The sequence below is a fragment of the Zophobas morio genome, unplaced genomic scaffold (assembly GCF_036711695.1).
Source record: "Zophobas morio isolate AGI-343-1 ecotype UQ-CSIRO unplaced genomic scaffold, CSIRO_AGI_Zmor_V1 ptg000030l, whole genome shotgun sequence".
NCBI lineage: Eukaryota > Metazoa > Arthropoda > Insecta > Coleoptera > Tenebrionidae > Zophobas > Zophobas morio.
The window spans coordinates 11030854-11054474 of record NW_026972135.1 but is presented as its reverse complement, the minus strand read 5'-3'; the positions used below and the strand labels follow the sequence as shown (position 1 = coordinate 11054474).

The following is a 23621-nucleotide window of genomic DNA, read 5'->3' as shown; positions in this document are numbered from 1 at the left end:
TAAAGTCTTTGATGGGAATGTTTGGACCGATTTTAGTTAGCGTCTTACCATCTACAAGGTATTCTTAAATTAGATCTGAAATTTTACACAATTAGTCCAGTAGTTTCGGAGGTTATCTGCCTTTTTAGATGGATTAAATATTAGAAAAACATCATTGTTCGTATGTTCGGACTGAATTTTTTCTAAAACTTTCTTCCAAGGAACTTGTATCTGCAATAATTTGTTCTCTTCTTACGTGTCATCTTAACACCATTTTTAATACAATAGTATTCATCTTCTCTTAATGCCTGAAATCCAGACTAAATTTTCAACGTCTCTTAACGCAAATGTAGCATTGTGTTCAGCAACACAATTCCTAAAAAAAGCCCAAATTTTCTACCACTATTTCTCTTTCCTCCAAGCGCAAGAATATATCAGCTTTTCGTGTACTGTAAATGATGCACATAGGTTCTTTTCATGCCTTGATGATGTGATTACTACTATTAAAATACAATGAGATTCCTCGATTTTTTGTGGGAAAGTTAAAAAAAAAATTCTTAGGGTTTTCTAAAATATAAGAAAATTGATTGACACAAGTCCTTTTCTAATTCAGAATTTCCAGAAAAATATTTTTTGGGCTTATTACAATATTATCTTAAAAGAGTGATGATTAATTTCATTTCCTTGTGCTTGTTTTAGCCATCCCTTTGGCAGTACTTTTCGGAACCATTTCAGTACTAAAAACACGAACCTAACGTCGCCATTGGTTAAACAACACGTGCCTTCAAGCTTCAGTAGATTCAACGGGGCTTTGCACGGGTTTAAATTCTCGAAATTGTTTGACTGTTGTAATTACAACGTTAAAGTATTTTTTGAATTAGGAAGCGAAGTTGCAATATAAAATTCTGGCGTTCTCTAACTTCTTTACTTATTACACGTGTACTTGCCGACTCATTTAGTTACACCTTTGTTTTTATTTGGGTTTTAAAATTGGAATCTAAAAAGGGACAGCTAAAATGCATTGAAAGTTCACAATAGGTGCTTTTATCAGTTTGGACCGGAGGTGGTAATCGTCCAGGTACCAGAGCTCTGACCTTGGACTGGAAGTGGTGATCGTCCTTTTTTCATACTTGTGCACGTTTCGACAAGATTTGTTTGGTTGTGGCAGTTTTATGAGCTTAATCCTGCGTCACGGTGGAGCCAAGATCTAGCTAGATTACCGCCTTCAGACCTTCACGGAAAAGAATGTAACGGTTTTGGGAATTCTTGGTAACTTTCCTAATTTTTTACATAGAATAACCCTTCAAAGCAATGGAGAGGAAGGGTTTAAAGTGTTCACTATTTGATAAACTCTGCTTTTTATCAATTTCAAAAGGACGATTTCTCTGCAGCACCCTGTATTTTATGACTGCATTTTTGTTAAGTATTTTCTATTTTAAATTTGACAGCGACATACGGAAAGAAAGAGAACAAAAAACAAAGTAAGATGGAGAAATCAAACACCGAATGTTCTGTTAAAAAAAAAAGTCGATATTTGAAAAACCTAAAATTTTTATTTTTTATAAACACGCTGTGTATTAATATTCAATTAAATTGATAATGCGACTTACGTCTTTTTCTTTTATTTTTAATGATTATTGAACGTGCGATTCGTGAGTTCGTGACTCACCCCGTACATAATTTCGGTAGTCAGGTAAAAACTTTCACATTTTTACCCAGAAATAATCGCATTGAAACTTCTTCGGTTTGTAGCTGAAGAACACGTGTTCAAACCCCGGCTGCAATAGAAAGTCGTTCCAACATCCCTTCCTCCCTTCCACGAAGAACCCAATAAATGCTACACCTGGCAGGTAATGGTCCCAGTTGGCCGCCGGTGTTTGTGAGGGTTGTTTCGTCGAATCTCTCTTCGGTCTACCCTGATATTTTTATTCATAACGCTGTCGGTTTGTAAATTAACTCTAGTGTTTCTTTAAATGCGATATTCTGTCGTTTTTGCAAAGCTTTTGATGCGATTTTATGGAATTAGTGAAAATGAGAAGAGCGACACCACGTTTTCTGCTTTGCTGATGGTCAAGGTTAGTTTTACGATTTTTTGCATGCTGTGTTGTTTTAAATATGCATAAATTGTGTGCCTACGACACAGTTGAGAATTGTAGAATCGTGAGGCTGAAGTCAAAAATCCGGTATCAAAAGATTTAAAGTCCTGATTTTTCAAAAAAAGTTCGGCTTTTGGTAAAAAAACTCAACAAACTAATTATGTGTTTATTTTTTAAATTGGTTTATATACATTTGTGTATTTGGCCACTCGTAATCGCTTTTTGAAAATTTGATTTTGCAGAGATTTCATTTTAAATTACAATTGTTTTGATTAGCACCTATATTAAAATAACGTGGGAAGTACCCCTTGCAATCTTGGAGTTTGAAAGCAGACGAAAAACGCGCTAAAGGCAGCTGAATAAAATTGAGGCTATCAATAAATCTTAAGGACTTTCCACATGTTATGGTTATTCATTTTGTGCCGGTCCACACCACCAGTTTTCTGATATATGCTCCAATAAATTTTCTACAGGGCGATCGTTAAAAGTTAACTGACGTTGTCTACAATTACTTCAAATTCCGCTTTGTTTAAAATGCAAACTATACATTTTTTTTATCAGTCCAGATATGTTAGTATAATACTACAGAGAATACTTTTTAAGTTTATTACATAACTTAGTCTTTATGTGATTTTGGAATCAGGTATTTCCACAGAAATACCGTAAACAAAGTTCGCATTTTACATAATTTTCGGCAACATTGATAACGTATGGTAGGCAAGTGTGGCAACATGGGTAAACGTATGGACATTTTATTTGGCGATCCTTCCTCGACAACCGCGTCCGGAATAACTCGCAAAAATATGAAGTTGAAAAGGCACCTGTTAAACTCAATTTAACATTGTAATGATCAGCCTCCATTATCAGATTGATACATTTTTTATTGGAAGCTCTGGGGCATTCGTAATACACAGAAGTTCCATCGCGACTATTATATACTACAATTGTGTAATTTGACAAATACTGCTGAAACTCTTCAATATGAACATTGTGCCCGATGTGGCCTCGAAAATTTTTTCAAACACTTTCGCTCATTATGGTTGTCGCAAAACTCTTTGGCAACAACTAAAGCGAAACCCAAGCAAGCACTACTCTCTTTATCTATTACATAAATACTGTTTTTTGTTAAACTAAATTCGTTAAAACTCGCAGTCTTCCGTTTACAGCCGAAAGGCCATATCCAGCGGCTGGTTTGACGCGGTCCCTTTGTATGAACAATAGATCGCTAGTGAAAAAAGCAGCCTTGCTTTGAAGAACTATAGCTATTATATTCAAAATCACCTCCGCGCTTATTTCGGAAAATTTTCGAAACGAAATCCCCAGAGGTTTTTCGGAAAAAATTTTATTCTTCATTGTTATGTCTACAATGTCGTGCTGGTCAAACTCGCGACAAGTATAATTCATTAGTTCTTGAATTACTTTCTGAAAAAAAAAACATTGCTCGTCACAACTTAAAGTAATTATATACTGATTTGTATGTGCACCTCTACTTTCTAATTAAACTTACTTTGAGCATTACGGATTTCGCTCTTTTGTGAGTCATTCTATTCACAAATTGGTTTCTGACGTTTTGTTTTTTTTTTTTTGACTTTCTAGCGCCACATTCTTAAAATCACTTGAAATTCTGCTTATAGAACTCGAAACTTACTTCCAAGAAATAAGAATTCAAAAGCAATAGTTGTATTCCATTTTTTGTACCAACGTAATGTTTTGCGTTGGTACAAAAAATTTAGTATTGATCTTGACGGTCGATGTCGCTCATATTTTCATTTTACCGACGTATCTGACGTCATACGAATTTTATTCTTCCATTTGCCAATCATTTCGTCATTGGCATATGTGGCAATTGTTTGCTCCGTTAGTAATTTTTTTCTAGCGCGGAATTTTTTCTACGTACGCGTAAAGTCTAGTTAAAATCATTTAGCATAGGTTCAGCGAAACAAAATTTACATTATGTTTAAATGTTTAAATGGTAATGAAAATGATGGCCACGTAGTGATGCGAATTCGATAGTATCTGGAACTGGTGGCGGCATCGACGCTTGGGTTGATCTTCGATACATTTCCAATTTATTTCAAGACCAGAAAACTCGCTAATTGACATGTCATCATGTTGCTCACATTTAAATCCACGAGATTGTTAACAGCAAAAATTCTTTAGTATCAGTGATTTATAAAATGGTATGAATGCTTTCCAAGGATTTCCATTTCGTACTCCCTATTGTCTTAAATGACCAAAAAAATTCTCTAAAGGATCTTGATTAAAAACTCTTACTTGGAAAGAGTTATATAATCAAGTCATAACTGTAAGGCAAAATAATGGAGGTGAGGCTGAATGGACATCTCATCAGAGATGAGTACACATAAATTGTACTTAGGGCTTAGGGCATTATTAGCAGAAGTTTATACGTTTTTGGACCATGTTTCCAAATGGAAATGGCGCGGTACATTGAAATGAAATCAAATAAAATAAATCGTTGTTGCAACCAAACAACACAAACCTATCATTCTTATACAACTCACTAACTGTTTTTATTTTCTCTCTTTTGATTTCCAACAAAGATCTAATTTTGACAATTTTCAAACTGTACTTCTATAAAATTTTTTTAGGGGTTTAATCTTTCTTTGAGGGACCTATTTTTCCTAAAATCCCCTTGCTCTCTTTAATCAAAAATGCAAATTCGTCACACCATTGGGGACTCAAATATATCCTGACACACTTTTACTGCATCACAAAAAAAGTGTTAAAGGTTTCTATGCAGTAGTCACCAATTAAATTAATTGTCATCATTTGCAATACCTTAAGAATATCTGAATTGCCTTTCATTTACAAAGGCGCTGTTTACCAAAAAGGTCGAGGTTTTGGTAGTTTTTTAAGAGGTTTATTTCGAACAGTTTTCCCGTTAGTAAAAAGTGGTTTGAAAACTGTTTGTAAAGAAGCACTTCGTTCTGTATCTTGCTTCATCAACGACGTAGTAAATAACGTACCACTGAAAGAGGCATTCAATTCACTTGTATCAGAGAGTGTGGGTAATTTGAAACGTAAAGCAGAAACAAAAATCGACGATCTGGTCGGTTCAGGTGTTAGAAAAGACGTCGCCGCAAACAATCACGTCAGATATGCTTGTCAGTCCGACGAGTATAGAAGTCGTTGCGATCGTCAGATATTTTTGATTGATTAATTTTTAATATTACGAGCAATGGCATTTTTACATCCGCGAAGTTGTGGGTGCGTTAAAACAGAATTGGATTTATTTACTTTACCTTCAACAAAAACCAGTATCGAGAGTGGGCAATGGATCGAAACACAATTTATTTGTCACCAATTTTTTTTCTCCTGTCTCGTTTCAAAATCGTAGAATATAAAAAGAAAATTATTATTTTTAACAAATTGTGATTCATAGTTGTTCGGTGAAACTTTGCACGGGTGCATCTACCAGTCATGTCTAATGTCTTTTTCCTCTTTACAAGTGTTGCAGAATTTTTTTCACACGTATGACTAATCTTTTTCTTGTTTTGAGTTGTAATTTTCGCATGACAGGTACTACAACGCTTTATACGATCGCAGGTCTTGGCGTTCTTGTGTTTATTTAAATAATTTTCACCTTTAAAACTCTGTTGCACATTTTAGACGTTAGTAAAATTGGATCATCGTTACATGGAGTAGACGTTAAACAGCATGGAGATTTAAATGGACAATTTTTATGACGTTCTTGTTGTGAATACTTTGTAAGGCAATACTCTCAGAAAAATCGCGTAGAGAATACCCCAGTTAAACTTAAAATTAAGTTATCGTGTTCGTCTTCCAACAAAAGATTAATTCGTGACTTATTGATATTATTATCACCTCTAAAATAAACCGATGTTCCGTCACGTTTATTGTAGACAACTTATTATATAAGCGTCTTTGAAATAGTCTTGAAACTGTTGTATTTCAGCGTGTCCACCACCATGCGTTATATCGACATTTACACGGTAACAAAGTGTGCGAGTAAGATTTAACAATTCTATTTTACCCTTCTTGTTTTAAACTTATGTAACACCTTCTTATTACACCCGTTTGTAGTATACTCTATACCAAAAATTCTGTTTTTGGCAACACAAAACTCTTTAAAATTTACGCACTTACCATCTAGTGCAGAAAACCCTCTACCTACAAGCATATCAATAACATAATATATGCGGATAGTAATCGTTAACGAAAAAGCTCGCGTTGCTTTGGACAATCGCGCTAATAAAGCCCATCACTACGTCCGCGTTCAACTGCGAGAGTCTTCGAAAAGAAATTCCTATAGGCTTTTCCGGAAATTCCTCATTTTCAATGACCACTCCGATCATGTTGCTGGGTTGAAACCCGCGGGTGATGTAGTCAAGTAGTTCTTGAAATGCTTTCTGAAACAAACGTAAATGTTTTTTTTTTTTAATACCGTTTACGTATTCCGCAACAGTACAGGAATTTCGTACCCCAAAGGGGCATTTTCACAAACAAGTACTCTACTGTCTACTTTGCGGGCGTTACATCTGGAGCAAACCACCTTGGTCATTGTGTGGATATGTCCTATCCACATAGTAGACCTAGAGTTTTTTGTACAAAATCTGCAAAGAAATTTTCTTCTTAAATCGTACCTCGAATGGCATTTGCTTCTTATCAAGAATAATGCACTGATCTAGGAAAAGAAAAACTCATAAGAAAAAAAGAGTAAATTACATTCTTAAACACTCACTATGGGCTTTCTCGCTCACACAGATAAATACAGGCTACGGCTCGATGATGGAACGTTAAAACAGAGGGGTGACTGGAGGAGGGATATTAAGCATTGATGACAGTGGTACAAGTTTGACAACTTTGACGTTGCGAAAAATCGCGATGTAAAGACAGCCGTTGTTGAACGTTATAATAGAACATTAAAGTCAAAAATGTTTAAATGCTTTGCTCCTGCAAATATTTGATGATGTCGATATGGATATATTTGCTACACCGTCATCATCATCATCGTCGTCGTTGCCCTCGTCGATGACAGGATTTGATTCTGGTGGTGAAATTGGCATTGCTTTTTTCGAGTGAAATTGTCTACATTGTCTACATAGCCTGCATGGCTAGCAACAGATGTGACCGAACTGTATTAATACTGCGAGATTCACGCTCTATAAATGAGCGAAATTTATTATCCAAATTATTCTTGTTTTGAATATCCACATTATTTATGCATCCGTCCCCCTCAGCCTTGAGACCACCTTAGCCAACTTTATTTAGGTTTGGTTATTGAGATGGTCATCCACATTTATTTTACTTTTTTTTTGTAAGAGAGGAGTGGCAGTGACGATTGTCTTAATTTTTATGAAATCCCTGTTTGATACTACGATCTCCATTTATTGTGAAATTCCTGTTGCGGCCAAGACTATAATTTTTTGGAGGAATTTTGATGTCTCGGCCCGGCATTTTTAAGTATAATTCGTACAAAATTTGATTGTTTTGAAAGCTATTGATGATATGTAACGCAGTCCTATCATCTCGATCGCCATCACCCATAATTTCAAATAGCATACTTTCAATAAATGCGTCGTTGAATGGAAAGTTCAAAGAACTATCGTAAAAATTTGCTTAAACTTAAGAACGAATAATGCCACACTCAGATGCAATGGTTCATATACTTCTTCATTCACCGGTTTAAAATTTAACACTTTGTTTTTGCACACAAAAACGCTGTAGTTTGCTATATCACACAAAAACATGTCACAGCCCACATTTCTCACCAAAGGAATATATTCGCGTAATTTTTTGGCGAGTTCTCCAAATTCATCTTTGGTAAACAGCGCCTCACGACTTCATATTTTCGAAGAGGTTGCACACCGATGCTGAAAAATGATATGTGACGTCATGTGTCTACTACGTCTGTATAAATTAATCGATTTGAGAACTGATAAAGAAATAAATAATAAGACCTACTTTAAAATTGATAACAAAATTTTTGAAATGAAATCGCAAAACTGATTTTCCTTATTGGTTTTACTTTCTTTTTTTAAAACGTAAATATAATTGTTGCGTTTTCTGTTTCCAATGAGATTGATTTGTTGGGCGCTTCTTTACCATATACTACATTGCTGAGTTTTTTCATGTATTTGAAGATAAACATTCTTATAAATCGATGAAAAAGTTTAGCTTTTAGTTCTTCGGAATGCATGCAAGCTCTCCCGAAAATCAAAATCAACTGTAATTCGCAGGTGGCTTATTATCCTTTTAGAAAGAGAAGGATGTTATGATTGCAGACGGAACCACAATGACGAGTGATGACGATTTTAATAAGAATTCTAATCACTCCGACATTCGCGTATTGTCACCGTCTTTTTTTACCATTATACTGTTTCTTCTCCGCAAAACCATGATGCTGAATGTCTGGGACGCCGTCATGTATCAAGTTTAATCGACAGATTTCACAGTCAAGTGGTTTTGGCATGTGTTTGACTAGAAATTCGCCGATATAACCTATAACATTTTGGTCATAATGATTATTCTTAAACACAGTATCAGGACTGGTGGCGGCTTACACGCTTCGACTGATCTTTGATACACTTCCGATTTATTTGAAGACTAGGAAACTCTTTAATTGAGATTACAAATGTCATCTTGCTCATAATTAGATCCACGAGAATGATAGGAGTAAAAATTCTTCATCATCAATGATTTATAAAATGGTACGAATGCTTTGTAAGAAGCATTTCTATCTTGTACTCCATATTGTCTTAATTGATCAAGATAATTCTCTTGATTAAAACCTTACTAGGAAAGAGTTATAATCATATGGCAAAGTAGTGGAGCTAGGCTGAGTGGATATCTCATCAGAGATGATAATACATAAATTGTACTTGGTGTCTCGTCATGGCGTGCCTTCAAATAATTTTCTGTACTCTTTCTTGGTATTCGCACTGACATACTTGGAGTGTCTTTTTTCGAAATTTAAAGTCGCGCTGCTGGTTTATTGCTCATGTGCCGAGGTCGCGTCACACATATACGTCAGAAGTAGGGTTATGTGTAATGGCGGATGGCGTCCGCCAGTTGTTTTCAGTCAATTGTCAAATGTGTTACAAGTTGACAGAAATTTTGCGACCGCAGAGCCATCTGCCTTGAGATCAAATGTGGCATAAGGATAGGTTTATGTACGCCCAGTATGAAAACACGAGAGAGATATAGAAACGAAGACAGACTTATAGGTCTGTACTGCATTGAAACGGTAAAGATGAACCGATTGTCATCGTTCAACTAATTTGACGTTTGTGCGAACTTGACCGGTTTTAGAATCAGTTATCTTCTAATCCCTAATTTTGAGTTAAAGATATATCAAAATCAAAGTGGATGCTTATTTAATTTGGATGTTAATAGTATAGGATATATATCCATAAACATAATACTTTGAATGAGTCCTTGGAATCAGTAGGGGGTACTTTTCTTAATTTTCCAAGATGGTACAACGACGCGATTTACAGTAATAGATGTTAATTGGCCCGTTGAAATGGAAGTGTCCATAGCATCTGCAACAACATTTGAATTTGGATGTGGGAGTAACATCTGCGGCTCACTACATTATTTTTCACATAATTTGCCAGTTTTTCCTTTTGTGGGGCATTGACATTGTCCCTACTAATGTCATCGGGTGAAGCCTCAAACATGGGGTATTCAGATTTTAAGATAATACCTGATGGATTAATTTTAATATTGCGTTTTTTGCAACCTGTAACATGTTTTCTAAATTTTGACATCGAATTGTGGCTTCTGTTCCATTAAATTTGACTGCCCCCATGATAGTCTACAAAAATGCAGTAAATATATATGCATAAAAAATACAATTACAGTACTTATACCTCAGTAAGTACTCCTTCCAGAGTATGACGGCTTTCATAAATTTGTGAAGCAGTAATGCGTCCAAATCTCATCTTCTTCCACAAGGAACAATTTGATTCGCCTCTATTTAACTTCTCAATTTGCTGACAATATTCATAATGCAATTCTTGTGTATGAGACATTTCATCAAAAACTAACGTACAATATCGATCCGCATTTTTCAGTTCTAGAAAAGGGTAATTGAAAATGTGCTTCTAAATACTTATACAATCGTGGACTTCTTTTATCCAAGGACAAAGGAAAAGCTTTATCTTGATCGGTCCACCTAAGCGCACTTGGTTTGCTGACGGCATTTCTTAATTGGGAATTAATGAATTCCTTTGTGACAAAATTTAAAGAATTATTATTAATGAATTCAAATTTTCCGGCCTTGTATAAGTTTTCCAAGATTTTTACTTTTTCCTTCTCCTTTTCCAAAAGTTTACTCAACTTTAACAACTTAAATTTGATGTTATGATGTGGTCTGTACATCGCACGTTTTGTGGGAGTAAGTTCCTTCTCTGAAAGTCCTATTTAGACAAAATTCCATCTTTACCCGAATTATCTAAAAAGTTGAATTTGTTAAAATTGGGACGAACTTCATTATTAACACTGATCTATAAAAAGAAAAACTCATAAGAAAAAAAAGAGTAAATTACATTCTTAAACACTCACTATGGGCTTTCTCGCTCACACAGATAAATACAGGCTACGGCTCGATGTTGGAACGTTAAAACAGAGGGGTGACTGGAGGAGGGATAAGCACTGATGGCAGTGGTACAAGTTTGACAACTTTGACGTTGCGAAAAATCGCGATGTAAAGACAGCCGTTGTTGAACGTTATAATGGAACATTAAAGTCAAAAATGTTTAAATGCTTTGCTCCTGCAAATATTTGATGATGTCGATATGGATATATTTTCTACACCGTCATCATCATCATCATCGTCGTTGCCTTCGTCGACGACAGGATTTGATTCTGGTGGTGAAATTGGCATTGCTTTTTTCGAGTGAAATAGTCTACATTGTCTACATAGCCTGCATGGCTAGCAACAGATGTGACTGAACTGTATTAATACTGCGAGATTCACGCTCTATAAATGAGCGAAATTTATTATCCAAATTATTCTAGTTTTGAATATCCACATTATTTATGCATCCGTCCCTCTGAGTCTCGAGACCACCTTAGTCATTGGGTGTCCGATCTACATAGCAGTCCTAGGTCTTTGGCACAAAATCTGCAAAGAAATTTCGCCCCAAGTTTTTAATTGCGGTGTCCGGTGGTGAATCGGGGGATACAGCGTTTGGATTTCTGGATGTCGTAGCACGTGAAGTACCCGGAGTATTTGTATGGTATCTGAAACCAGAAATTTGCGTTGTATCTAAGCATAACGTACCGGGGATGGAATTGGCGGGCTTGTTTAGGGTGGATGTACTCGGTATTATGTCTAATAAGTCGTTGAATGTAGAATACTGAGAACCATCCACGTTGTTAATACCCTCAGTTTGTGATTGCTCAGGCTCAGTTATATTGTAATGGTTTCTGATTCATCGTATTCTGTTTAACTGTCGTCAAACTACTGTAAACATATTGAGCAATTAAACTAAGCATTCTAAAATCCCCAAATTCGTCACACCTTTGGGAAACATCCACAAGGTCTCGAACAAAATAATCGTGATCTTGAGGATTAATGTTGCATGTTACTTTACCGAGACTTTTGTACGAGAACTTCAAACAGTACTTGAAGTTGACTGAGTGTTAAAACATGAGCACAACATTCATATCAGCACAGTAAAAACGGCACAGTGCCTGGGGCCCTATTCTTGAACTCATGCGACTTCAAGTCGTATACGAAAATCGTCGCATGGTGATTTCGCATGCGAAAGATGAAAGTCGCACGCTCTGTATTCTTGAGCGCTAGACGAATACAATTTCGCATGCGACGTATTTGCGTACAGTCGTAGATAAGTTCATACGGCCTAGATGATGCTTTGCTGTCAGAAACCACTATCGACCAATGGAAGATGAGAGGGAAAATTTAACGTTTTAAGTACAACAAAGATTAATTGGAAGTCCCGTAAGTTAATAATATGGAATTTATCGGTTTTACTGTGAATATTATGTTGACTATCAAGTGATATCAATATAACTGGAAACAGCAAATAATATAATTCGCAGAATCGCTGAAAATAATCGCTAATAGGTTAAGGAGAAATAATGGTAGTCTGTTATAAAATAATAAATATATTTCATTTATTTTCAAAAATAATTTCTTATTATTCGAGCTTGCATTGTGCGCCCTGCAGCAAGTTGCGGGTTGACTTGCTCGTTATGTGCAATTAGCTCATCATTGACATTCATACCAAAATCCACTTCTACCTCATCGTTGTCTTCTGGTTCTTCTACATTATTAGCAATGCACATATTGTGCAATACTACACAGGCCTTGATTATTTTTCCCGCTTTTTCGGGGTGGTAATGCAACACTCTGTGTTTAAGCAAACACCTAAACCTCATTTTCAAGACACCATTACACCTTTCGATTATAGATCGTGTCCTTTTCTGCGACTCGTTGTATCTACCTTCAGGGGTATTTGGGACGGCATTTTGAATTGGCGTCATGAGCCATGGCCTAAGAGCATATCCTGAATCACCTGCGTAAAAAATATTGTTTGCCTGATTTATATGAAATGTTGCTTAATATTTACCTAAAACATAATAAGTCGAATGACCTCGAGTATGCAAGTTTTGTAGGAAGTCTAGCACGTTGCTATTGTTCCATATAAAACTATCATGGGTGCTTCCAGGATATCTTGCATTTACATTCAAAATGCGCAGGTTAGCGTCACATACCTATATATAAGACCGTCGCCTGCGTTGACAGTTGCGCTGATAAAGCCTGCCGAATAGCGAAATTGGACGATATGCAAAATTTGGACACATTTTGCTGAGGGCGCTAGTTATCCTTCGTTGACAGTTGACCAATTTGAATGTACAGAAGAAATTGTTGGTTTATGATGTTCCGTGTAGGTTTAGGATTGTTGGTGAAGTTTTTCATTGATTATTATTGATTGATGAAAATGGTTTCGGTTAGTCAGTTACACACCTTCGTACACCTCTCTCTTACACCTTTGTTAAACTGGGGAACTGCATGGCTTTTTAGCCTGCATCTACCCACAGAATCGTAGAAAAAATAATTTTTATTTAAATGAAGAATACAGACTTTTGGCCTCTCCGAAGGAGGTTCAAAGTTTTCTTAAATGAAATTAACGTTCATTATTACGTTATATCAAGAATTTTATTTATTTTTTAATAGTTAAAGAATGCAAACCTTTCGAATTTTCCCCAAGAGTGATACTTTTTATCCACGCAGAAAACCTCTGCTTCTGCGTTGGAAACTCGTGGTAGGTAACATTTGAATCACTGTTTGAACAGGATGGTATACAACAATGCATTTTTAATCGTATTTTATTAGTTCAAAATTACGAAAATTACATATACAAACAAATGTGTCAAATTCAAATTTGAACTGTCATTCAAGGATAACTAGCGCCCTCAGAAGGAAAATGGCGTCGAAAGTAACTACTGGATTATCTGTCAAAGGTGGCTATTCGGCAGGCTTTATCAGCGCAACTGTCAACGCAAGCGACGTATAAGACATATTGTTAATGTTACTTTATTTTTTATCATACTGACCAATTGAACATTTATGGAGTGATAATTTTTTCTGTTCACATAAGTATGTTCTGGATACACTGCGTCATTTGATTTTGGAGGTACAATTGCAACATGTGTGCAATCTACACAACCAATGACCCCCGGAAACTGGTATCGCTGATAAAACCTGTTAGATATTATATTGATATTCACATAATTAAGATAAAAATATAAAAAACCTACTCATTTCGTATATTATTAAGTTCTCTAAAATTTTGGGGAAATTTAACCCACTCATCAAAAATTTGGGGTTGATTTAGAGCCTCAACGACTTCATTGATGCACCGACTTGTGGAAGCCTGACTGACAGCACTATTCACATTTTTACCAATGTCAAGCTGGTAGCTGCCCGAAGCAAAAAATCTAAGTGCTGTTAAGACCTGTAAAATATAAAAATGCTAAATACAACAATTTATAAAAGTCTTATATAATTTACTTTTACTGATGTGTCCAATGCAGAGCACCTCGTTTGTGGTACAATGTAGGGGTCCACCAAGTCAATGATATTTTGTGCTAATTCTTTTGTCATCCGGTACATCTTTAAAAATACTGCATCAGAAAGCAGTTGAAATGGATCTGAAAACGCGGAGGTCTGTGTCGTTGTGCTGCTATTTCAATTTCTTCTTCGGCATTTAAAACGGCTTGTTGAACTAAATCACCCATTTTCTGTTCACACAACATATCTCTATATTGTAAAAAGAAAACACTGTAATTTTACTTACTTTTCGATAAATCGGCAATTACCTAAAGGCACTTTTTTTTTATTCACACAATCACAACAGAAAATGTAAACATAAACATGTGAGTTAACCTCAAAATCACTCCATCACTCAGTTGTCAGCAATGCGATTCGCTGAGTTTCGGTACGAGTTCGGTAATAATCGTACCCACTTTCGTATACGAAATTCATTTTCGCTCGGTAAAGACCATGCGTTGCTTTTCGTACGACAAATTCGTATACGACTGACCGTTTTTCGGTTCAAGAATGCGAAGTTTGACAATCGTATACGAAATGAAGGATTTTCGTATACGAAAGTGAGTCGCATGAGTTCAAGAATAGGGCCCCAGGACTGGTGGTGGCTCCACGATTCCACTGATCTTTGATACACTTCCGATTTATTTGAAGACTGGGAAACTCTCTAATTGAGATTATAATGTCGTCATCTTGCTCATAATTATATCCACGAGAATGATAGGAGTAAAAATTCTTCATCATCAATGATTTATAAAATGGTACGAATGCTTTGTAAGAAGCATTTCTATATTGTACTCCATATTGTCTTAATTGACCAAGATAATTCTCTTGATTAAAAACTTGCTAGGAAAGAGTTATAATCATATGGCAAAGTAATGGAGGTGAGGCTGAGTGGATATCTCATCAGAGATGATAAACACATAAATTGTACGTGGTGTCTCGTCATGGCGTGTCTCCAAATAATTTTCTGTACTCTTTGTTGGTATTCGGACTGACATACTTGGAGTGTCAATTTTCGAAATTTAAAGTCGCGCTGCTGGTTTATTGCTCATGTGCCGAGGTCGCGTCACACATATACGTCAGAAGTAGGGGTATGTGTAATGGCGGATGGCGTCCGCCAGTTGTTTTCAGTCAATTGACTGTTTGCGCTAAGCGATTCGCCCTCTGCCGTGAAAATGTGGCGTTAATCCTACAGGGATAAATCAACGTACGCAGTACTAGTTGTGTGGTAATTTACTATAAAAAATGAGTGTTGTGTTGAAATCTGTGCATTCACGCCGTAAAAGCAGTAAATCTAATGTAAACTGCTGCGTTTATAAGTGCAATAGTGTCAATAAAAAGAATCCTGAACTCTCATTTCATAAATTTCCACCTCTGGGACAAAAAGTAAGACATACTTCTGGAATTGGTGAAGTAACTTTGACTGATAGACGAAAACTTTGGGAATTGAATTTAAAAATGGGCAAAAGCGTAACACCGTACATATATGTGTGTTCCCGGCACTTTACCAGTGCAGATTACATTACTCCTGATGAAGGTATAACCTAGAAATATTTACAAAATGCGTACAGAGGTTTTCACTTTAATTTTAGATTGTTACACTAGGCGATTTTTAAAGAAAACCGCAGTCCCTACTCAACAGTTGCCAGAAAGGAGTGTTTATAGTGAAAGGTCAAAAAAAAAATCAGAAGAAAGGGTAGAACGACTTAACAAAAGAAGAAAATTGGTATGTAGAGAAGGCAATTTTTTAAAATGATCGGTAGAAAATAAATACATTTTTTAGGATATAACTGTGCAAGAACTCAATGAGGCTGGTATTGAGGCTGAAAATTCATTTAAAAGGAATGATGCAGCTGAAGCATTGTTGAGTCTCAAAGAAGCCCCACTTGGAGTGACTGACAATGAGAATTGTACTTTTCCAGTGATTACTAAACATTTCCAAGATTGTTCCACACAGACTGAAGAAAGTAGTTTTTGGGATAATACTAAACCTATGAAAGATACCAGTGTTCAAGTGAACACTTCTTGGTTTTCGGTAGCTGATTTTATTATCAATAATAATAAGGCGTTAAGTATTTTAACCGGAATTCCATCATTTAATGTTCTGTATCTTTTAATTCATTTACTTTCTAAATTTAAAAAAGATGTTCGTTCTCATCGTTTAAGTATTAAACACCGTATTTTATTGGTCTTTATGAAGTTAAAGTTAGACTTGACTTATTCAGCTCTTGGGATTTTATTTGGTGATATATCAGTAACATCAATAAAACGAATTTTTTCTGAAACTGTACAGATTTTGGCTGATATTATGAAAGAACTTATTTACTTACCACCTAAAGAGAATGTGTTACAAAATATACCTATGTGTTTTAAAAAGTACCAAAAAGTACGAATTGTGTTAGATTGTACCGAGGTTCATGTGCAAGCACCAAAGAAACTATGTTGTAGAATAAAATTATATTCCAATTACAAAAAATCCAATACAGTAAAGTTCATGACAGGAGTTACTCCTGCTGGTCTTATCAGTTATGTCAGTCCCGCGTACGGTGGTAGAGCATCTGACAAGAGTATTTTCGAACAATCAAATCTCATTGAAAAACTTGAACCATATGTGGACCAAATAATGGTGGATAAAGGGTTTTTAATCGAACAGTTTTGCGAAGATCGTGGAATTGGAATTGTAAGACCTCCATTTTTAAGAAATAAAAAGCAATTCAATAAAGCAGAGGCTCTTGAAAGTAAAAGCATTGCTGCAGCTCGAGTCCACATAGAAAGAGTAAATGCACGAATTAAAGTTTTTAGGATATTGAAAAATACGTTAGCAGTGCATTTACTTTCAATTGTTGATGATATTTTTATAGTAATTTGTGCGATCGTAAACCTAAGTAAGCCTGTAATGCGAGATGATTTATTTTTAAAAAAATAAGATTACAAAAAAATTAAGTATATTATTACATCCTAACTATATATTTTTTAATTTCCTCATAATGGTAATGCACTTGGAATTACTAGAGTAAATAAAATTCTACACCTTTATTGGATTTTTTTTCCTCCACAAACATAATGTACCATATTGCTGAAATATTTTTTACAAATTTTATCCATTAACATACCTGCGAAATTTTCGTTAAATGGTATAATAATTTGTAAATAACTTTCATCTTTCGAACAAAATATTATAAAATCACAAATTTTTAAATTTAAAATGGCCATTCCCAATTGTATTTGGGAATAATAAGCATGCGACTCTTTTAATGTTAGGTCATCATTTAAATACATTAACCGATTTTCAGTTAGAACTTCTTGGATGGATTTAGTTTTTCCTGTAAGAAATTTCCATTAACTTTAAATAACGAAAAAAATTAAACCACTTACCCAAAAAGGGCACTTAATTTCCACAAGTCTGGTTGGTTCCTCATTTTCAAAAACAATCCCGTCAGGGGAGTATGCCAACCAGGGATACTTTTTACAAATCAAAATTCCCATTGTTTTGACACTGTAAGTGGGATTTTGATTTGCAAATGCCACTAGTGCAGACCCTTCATGTTTTCGGCCGTGGGCCATCGCTTGTGTCATGACGTCTTTTTTATTAAAAAAATTGTTTAACATAATTGTCCAATCATTTTTTTTTAACTGTAGACAGTATGACATGTCGATCCTGTAAGTTATGTTAATTAGTTTTGATAAATAAATAAAAGTATTTATTTCTTACCTGTTATTCTATTTTTTCTAAAGACTTTCCACTCAAGACTACCTTGTTTGCAAACAAGTCCATTAAGAATAATGTCAGCTTTAAATAATTCTATAATTTGTTTGCAACATTCATTGCTAACAGTGCAGTCAATTTCTAACCTGTGCATAAATGTTGAATTTTTCGAATTATTTAGAATTTTCTCTAAATATGGGGGAATTTCAAGAGTCTCTTCTTCGATGTCTTGCCTTCGACCAATTCTGCACAACACAGTAGATGTGAATTTAATTAGGCACTACCTACAAAACCTACCTATGTAAACTAAATGCACATATTGGCACAGATGTTGAGGCTATTGTACGAACCTCTTCTGCCTCTTCTTTTGAAAGAGTTATATGTCTTCTTTCCATGACAGGTTTCCAACATTCAGTCTCTTTCAGAGGTTGTGGCAAATACTTAGTTTCTAGTTTTGGCTTCTTGTTTTTCCACAAACAACCTACATCAGTACTCGACAGTTCTTCTAAGTCATTTACTGGTTTCCTAAAAGAAAAAAAAACACACAATTTTAAAGACTTCATGATGCCATTTGTAATATCAATCAAAATACAACCTGGTGCAAAACAGCAACGTTGCAGCTACATGTTTGCAGCTTCCCGAAGCTCCTGCTGCACAAGTGCAAACAAAATTTTCAATTTCTACGTGCTGTCCAACTTTTATGACCCCTGTTATTTCATGTGGATCCTTTTTTATGTGACTACTTTGCAGACAGAAAGCTTTAAGGCCCCATTCCTCATTCATTCTGTGCGTTGTGCCACATAAAATTAAATGCTCGGCCTCCAGAACATTTTCACCTTCCACAAAACATCTACTAGCAGGGGTTGCACTTAAGTAATTGCACACAGTTGATAATTTCAAGTACATGTTGGTTGCTATTGTCACTAATTTATCAGTAAATTAAACTAAATTAACACTAAATTGTCACAGAATTGTCACTAAACTGTCGATTAAATAAAATTCGTACAAAAACACATCAAAAACTGAAGAACACTGTCGTAAATATAACAATTGTTATACCACGCTGTATTAAACACATGCTAACCTACACGGAGTATCCCTGTAGCGTCAAAAATCAGCTGTTGTTTTTGACAGCAAAAGAGTGGGGATGGCGAAGTGTTAATTCTCAATTGTCAAATGTGTTACAAGTGACAGAAATTTTGCGACCGCAGAGCCATCTGCCTTGAGATCAAATGTGGCACAAGGATAGGTTTATGTACGGCCAGTATGAAAACACGAGAGAGATATAGAAACGAAGACAGACTTATAGGTCTGTACTGCATTGAAACGGTAAAGATAAACCGATTGTCATCGTTCGACTAATTTGACGTTTGTGCGAACTTGACCGGTTTTAGAATCAGTTATCTTCTAATCCCTAATTTTGAGTTAAAGATATATCAAAATCAAAGTGGATGCTTATTTAATTTGGATGTTAACAGTATAGGATATATATCCATAAACATAATACTTTGAATGAGTCCTTGGAAACAGTGGGGGGTACTTTTCTTAATTTTCCAAGATGGTACAACGACGCCATTTACAGTAATAGGTGTTAATTGGCCTGTTGAAATAGAAGTGTCCATAGCATCTGCAACAACATTTGAATTTGGATTTGGGAGTAATATCTGCGGCTCACTACATTATTTTTCACATAATTTGCCAGTTTTTCCTTTTGTGGGGCATTTAACTTCTATGACATTGTCCCTACTAATGTCATCGGGTGAAGCCTCAAACATGGGGTATTCAGATTTTAAGATAATACCTGATGGATTAATTTTAATATTGCGTTTTTTTGCAACCTGTAACATGTTTTCTAAATTCTGACATCGAATTGTGGCTTCTGTTCCATTAAATTTGACTGCCCCCATGATAGTCTACAAAAATGCAGTAAGTATATATGCATAAAAATACAATTACAGTACTTATACCTCAGTAAGTACTCCTTCCAGAGTATGACGGCTTTCATAAATTTGTGAAGCAGTAATGCGTCCAAATCTCATCTTTTTCCACAAGGAACAATTTGATTCTCCTCTATTTAACTTCTCAATTTGCTGACAATATTCATAATGTAATTCTTGTGTATGAGACATTTCATCAAAAATTAACGCACCGTATCGATCCGCCTTTTTCAGTTCTAGAAAAGGGTAACTGAAAATATATGCAAGGACAAAGCAAAAGCTTTATCTTGATCAGTCCACCTACGCGCACTTGGTTCGCTGACGGCAATTCTTAATTGGGAATTAATGAATTCCTTTGTGACAAAATTTAAAGAATTATTATTAATGGATTCAAATTTTCCAGCCTTGTATAAGTTTTCCAAGATTTTTACTTTTTCCTTCTCCTTTTCCAAAAGTTTAACAACTTAGATTTGATGTTATGCAGTGTTCTGTACATAGCACGTTTTGTGGGAGTAAGTTCCTTCTCTGAAAGTCCAATTTAGACAAAATTCCATCTTTACCCGAATTATCTAAAAAGTTGAATTTGTTAAAATTTGGACGAACTTCATTATTAACACTCATTGAGTACCTGTGATATTGAAAACTAGCAAAATTAATTGTAATCTAATTCATCAACTCTTCTGCATCTTCATTGCTCATATCTCTGAACTCATACGTTAAGTATTGAGCAAAACGATCATACTTGTTGTCTGTGTGTTTCACTGCCGGAACCAATGAGTGCAATGCATTGGAGACATCCTGCATCACACTGTCAACATCTGATGTGACTCCCGAAGGAGTGATGATGGAGTTTCAATGATAAACTCAGTGCAATCTACACTACCAATTACATTAGGGTATTTATTTACAAATGTCTTTGGTATTCTTTCCATTAAAATGTGGAAAAATTTTGTAGCTAGCGAGTTTCATATACAATAAATTAATCCAAATGAGAAATATACGATTAACTGTTGGGATAGAAATTCTGAACATGTCAGCTAACGTCTCATGATCATCCCTCTTCTTAACTTCATCAGTGTTGTAAAAAATTCATTCAACGGATAAACCTAATGCCATTTTTTTGTGTGCTTTTCACTGATGCTGATCAGTGTAAGTTCCAGATGGCCCAGTTTCTGATTTAAATACCGGTTGTAAATGTCGGGATTCTAGTGTAATAAAAGATTTTTTTTTTCGTTGTTCATAAAATTTTCAAGAAAAAAGTGATCACACTGCTTCACACACAGAAACTGTATTTAAAAAAAATGGAGTTACTAGAATGTGAATTATCGATTAAAACAAACAAAAAAAAAAAAACACTAGAGTTGCTAGAAAAATAAAACATTTTTTTATTTTGCATTAAACAAATAATACATATGCATGTACTAAATTATAAATCCACCTGCAGTCAACATATTTCGAAAATAATCAATTATTGTTCCCCTTTCTTCAACACCACCATCGTTATTTTCTACACCATTATATACCACAGCCTGATCCTCTTCATCATCCCCTTCAAAAACTTCTTCATTTTGTTGGCAGGCAATGTTGTGTAAAATGGCACATGCCACCACAATTCTCTGTGCTAAATTCAGTCGACACCTTATACCCACACTTAGCACCGGAAATCTACGCTTCCAGATTCCAAATGTTCTCTCCACAACATTCCTAGTTCTTATTTGTGATTCATTATAAAGATTTTCTGCCTGTCCTTCAGGATTATGAATCGGAGTTAAAAGATACCTTCGAGAAGGATAGCCATTATCTCCTAATAAAATTCCATTGCCCATCTCGCCATTTTCAAACCTCATATATACAGATGAATTTTGAAATATGTGGGCATCATGTGTCGAACCTGGGGCCCTATTCTTGAACTCATGCGACTTCAAGTCGTATACGAAAATCGTCGCATGGTGATTTCGTATGCGAAAGATGAAAGTCGCACGCTCTGTATTCTTGAGCGCTAGACGAATACAATTTCGCATGCGACGTATTTGCGTACAGTCGTAGATAAGTTCATACGGCCTAGATGATGCTTTGCTGTCAGAAACCACTATCGACCAATGGAAGATGAGAGGGAAAATTTAACGTTTTAAGTACAACAAAGATTAATTGGAAGTCCCGCAAGTCAATAATATGGAATTTATCGGTTTTACTGTGAATATTATGTTAACACGTTGGCTGCCGTGAGAAGCGTAATGTGATGCATAGAGATTTGGCCATAACAGCCGCGAGTATCAAGAAATGATTCTCAGACACTACACGTTGTAGTGGCCGGCTAAAGCAACTAACGCTTCTCACATCAATGTAATACTTATGGAGCCTAAAATGTACGGCTGTAACTAATAGAAACCATAATTGGCCTGCGCCTGTGTGAATCATAGGTTGATTCTCAGAGCCTCAAATTTCTTGTTGACAATTTTCGAAAAGACAATGAAGCTATCGATGGAATATAATATATATTTATTCAAACACAGCATTCAATAAAATATAAACAAAAACATAATGTAAAATAAAATATTATTTGTATTGAAACATAACATTTTTTGTGAACGATAGGAAAATATGTGTATCTCAAAATATGTAAACATATAAATCAACAAAATATAAACAGTTATTTTGTACATTTATGAACTTCAAAGAAACAATTCAAACAGTAATTTTTACTACATGTTATACAGCGATATCTCGATTGAGGAGTTTTTGACTGGGCAAGTTTTCTGTCAGTTTTTGAAAGTTTTTCATAACACACAACACACCTACGGCGACTCTTGGTTCCTACATCTTCTAACACATGCTCGGCTTGTTGATGGTGCGTTGTGTCATGACGAATGTCTATTTTAGTTAGTTTCAGAGCAAGTTCTTCTTTGAATTTCGTGATCGACATTTTTTCATTAGCTACCTCTTGATGTAGAATGTGAGCATTTACCACCGCAGCACCCACAATCAGTTCAACAGCAAGTTTGCGATACCATTTTACACCCCTTCGTAGCGAAGTGGTGTAAGACTTCATTTGATCTGACAAGTCTATGTAAGATTTGTGCTTGTTGTAAACAGTTACAACTATTGGTTTTTGACTGTCTTTACCGAAGTGGCTGACTGTTTTCATTTCAGCGGTATGTTTTGTGCTCAGAGTACAAACATCTCGCTTGTCTTTCCATTTTTGAATCACTATACCTGTGTTACTTTCGGCGGCAATTGTGTCACCTTTTTGTAATTTCTTTTCCGTTATATGTTTGGGATTAAATTTCCTATTGGTTCTCAGCGTTCCAACTAAATGTGTGTTTCTCTTCAACAACTGATGCGCTAAGGAAATGCTGGTGTAATAATTATCGGTGTAAATTGTACGCCCCTTATCTAACAGATTGTCAGACAAAGAAAGAACGACTTTTTCTGAAGAAGACTGATTGGGTACTTTATCCTTTCCACAATATACTTGCAAATTATATGTGTATCCTTTTTCAAGACACAGTTTATAAAGCTTGATGCCAAATTTATGTCTTTTGTTGCTTATATATTGGCGAAAACTCAAACGCCCCCGAAATGGCACTAAAGTTTCGTCTATACATACATGCTCTTTCGGAATAACAACGTTTTGAAAATTTTTGATCAGCAGATTTGTCAGAGGAGTCATTTTCTGCAATCTATCTTCCGTCAGTATTTCGTTGTTGTGGAAATGCCACGACTTGAGAAGCAGCTGGAAACGATTTCGAGACATGATGTCTTTTATTTTGTTGGTGTAAACGACACATTTGGACCAATACGCCTCGATTGAAGAAAATGGACACAAACCCATCCAA

At 35.4% G+C, this 23621-nt stretch overlaps 1 protein-coding gene and 2 long non-coding RNA genes across 5 annotated transcripts in view; 2 read left to right on the top strand and 1 right to left on the bottom strand.

Annotated features, from left to right (window-relative positions):
* Positions 1-23621, top strand: part of LOC135137932 (uncharacterized) — a 138240-nt gene that overhangs the window by 5240 nt on the left and 109379 nt on the right. The window lies entirely within an intron of this gene.
* Positions 11472-14440, bottom strand: LOC135137831 (putative nuclease HARBI1). Its single transcript, XM_064067582.1, has 8 exons — positions 14390-14440; positions 14104-14333; positions 13851-14047; positions 13647-13794; positions 12659-12803; positions 12241-12604; positions 11760-11944; positions 11472-11701 (listed from the first exon to the last, which is right to left on the bottom strand). The coding sequence occupies exons 2-8, from the start codon at positions 14203-14205 to the stop codon at positions 11472-11474; spliced, it is 1371 nt and encodes a 456-aa protein (XP_063923652.1). The 5' UTR covers positions 14206-14333; positions 14390-14440.
* On the top strand, positions 15614-16541 carry LOC135138070 (uncharacterized). Its single transcript, XR_010281972.1, has 3 exons — positions 15614-15679; positions 15735-15868; positions 15926-16541. It is a non-coding gene; the product is annotated as an uncharacterized LOC135138070 (long non-coding RNA).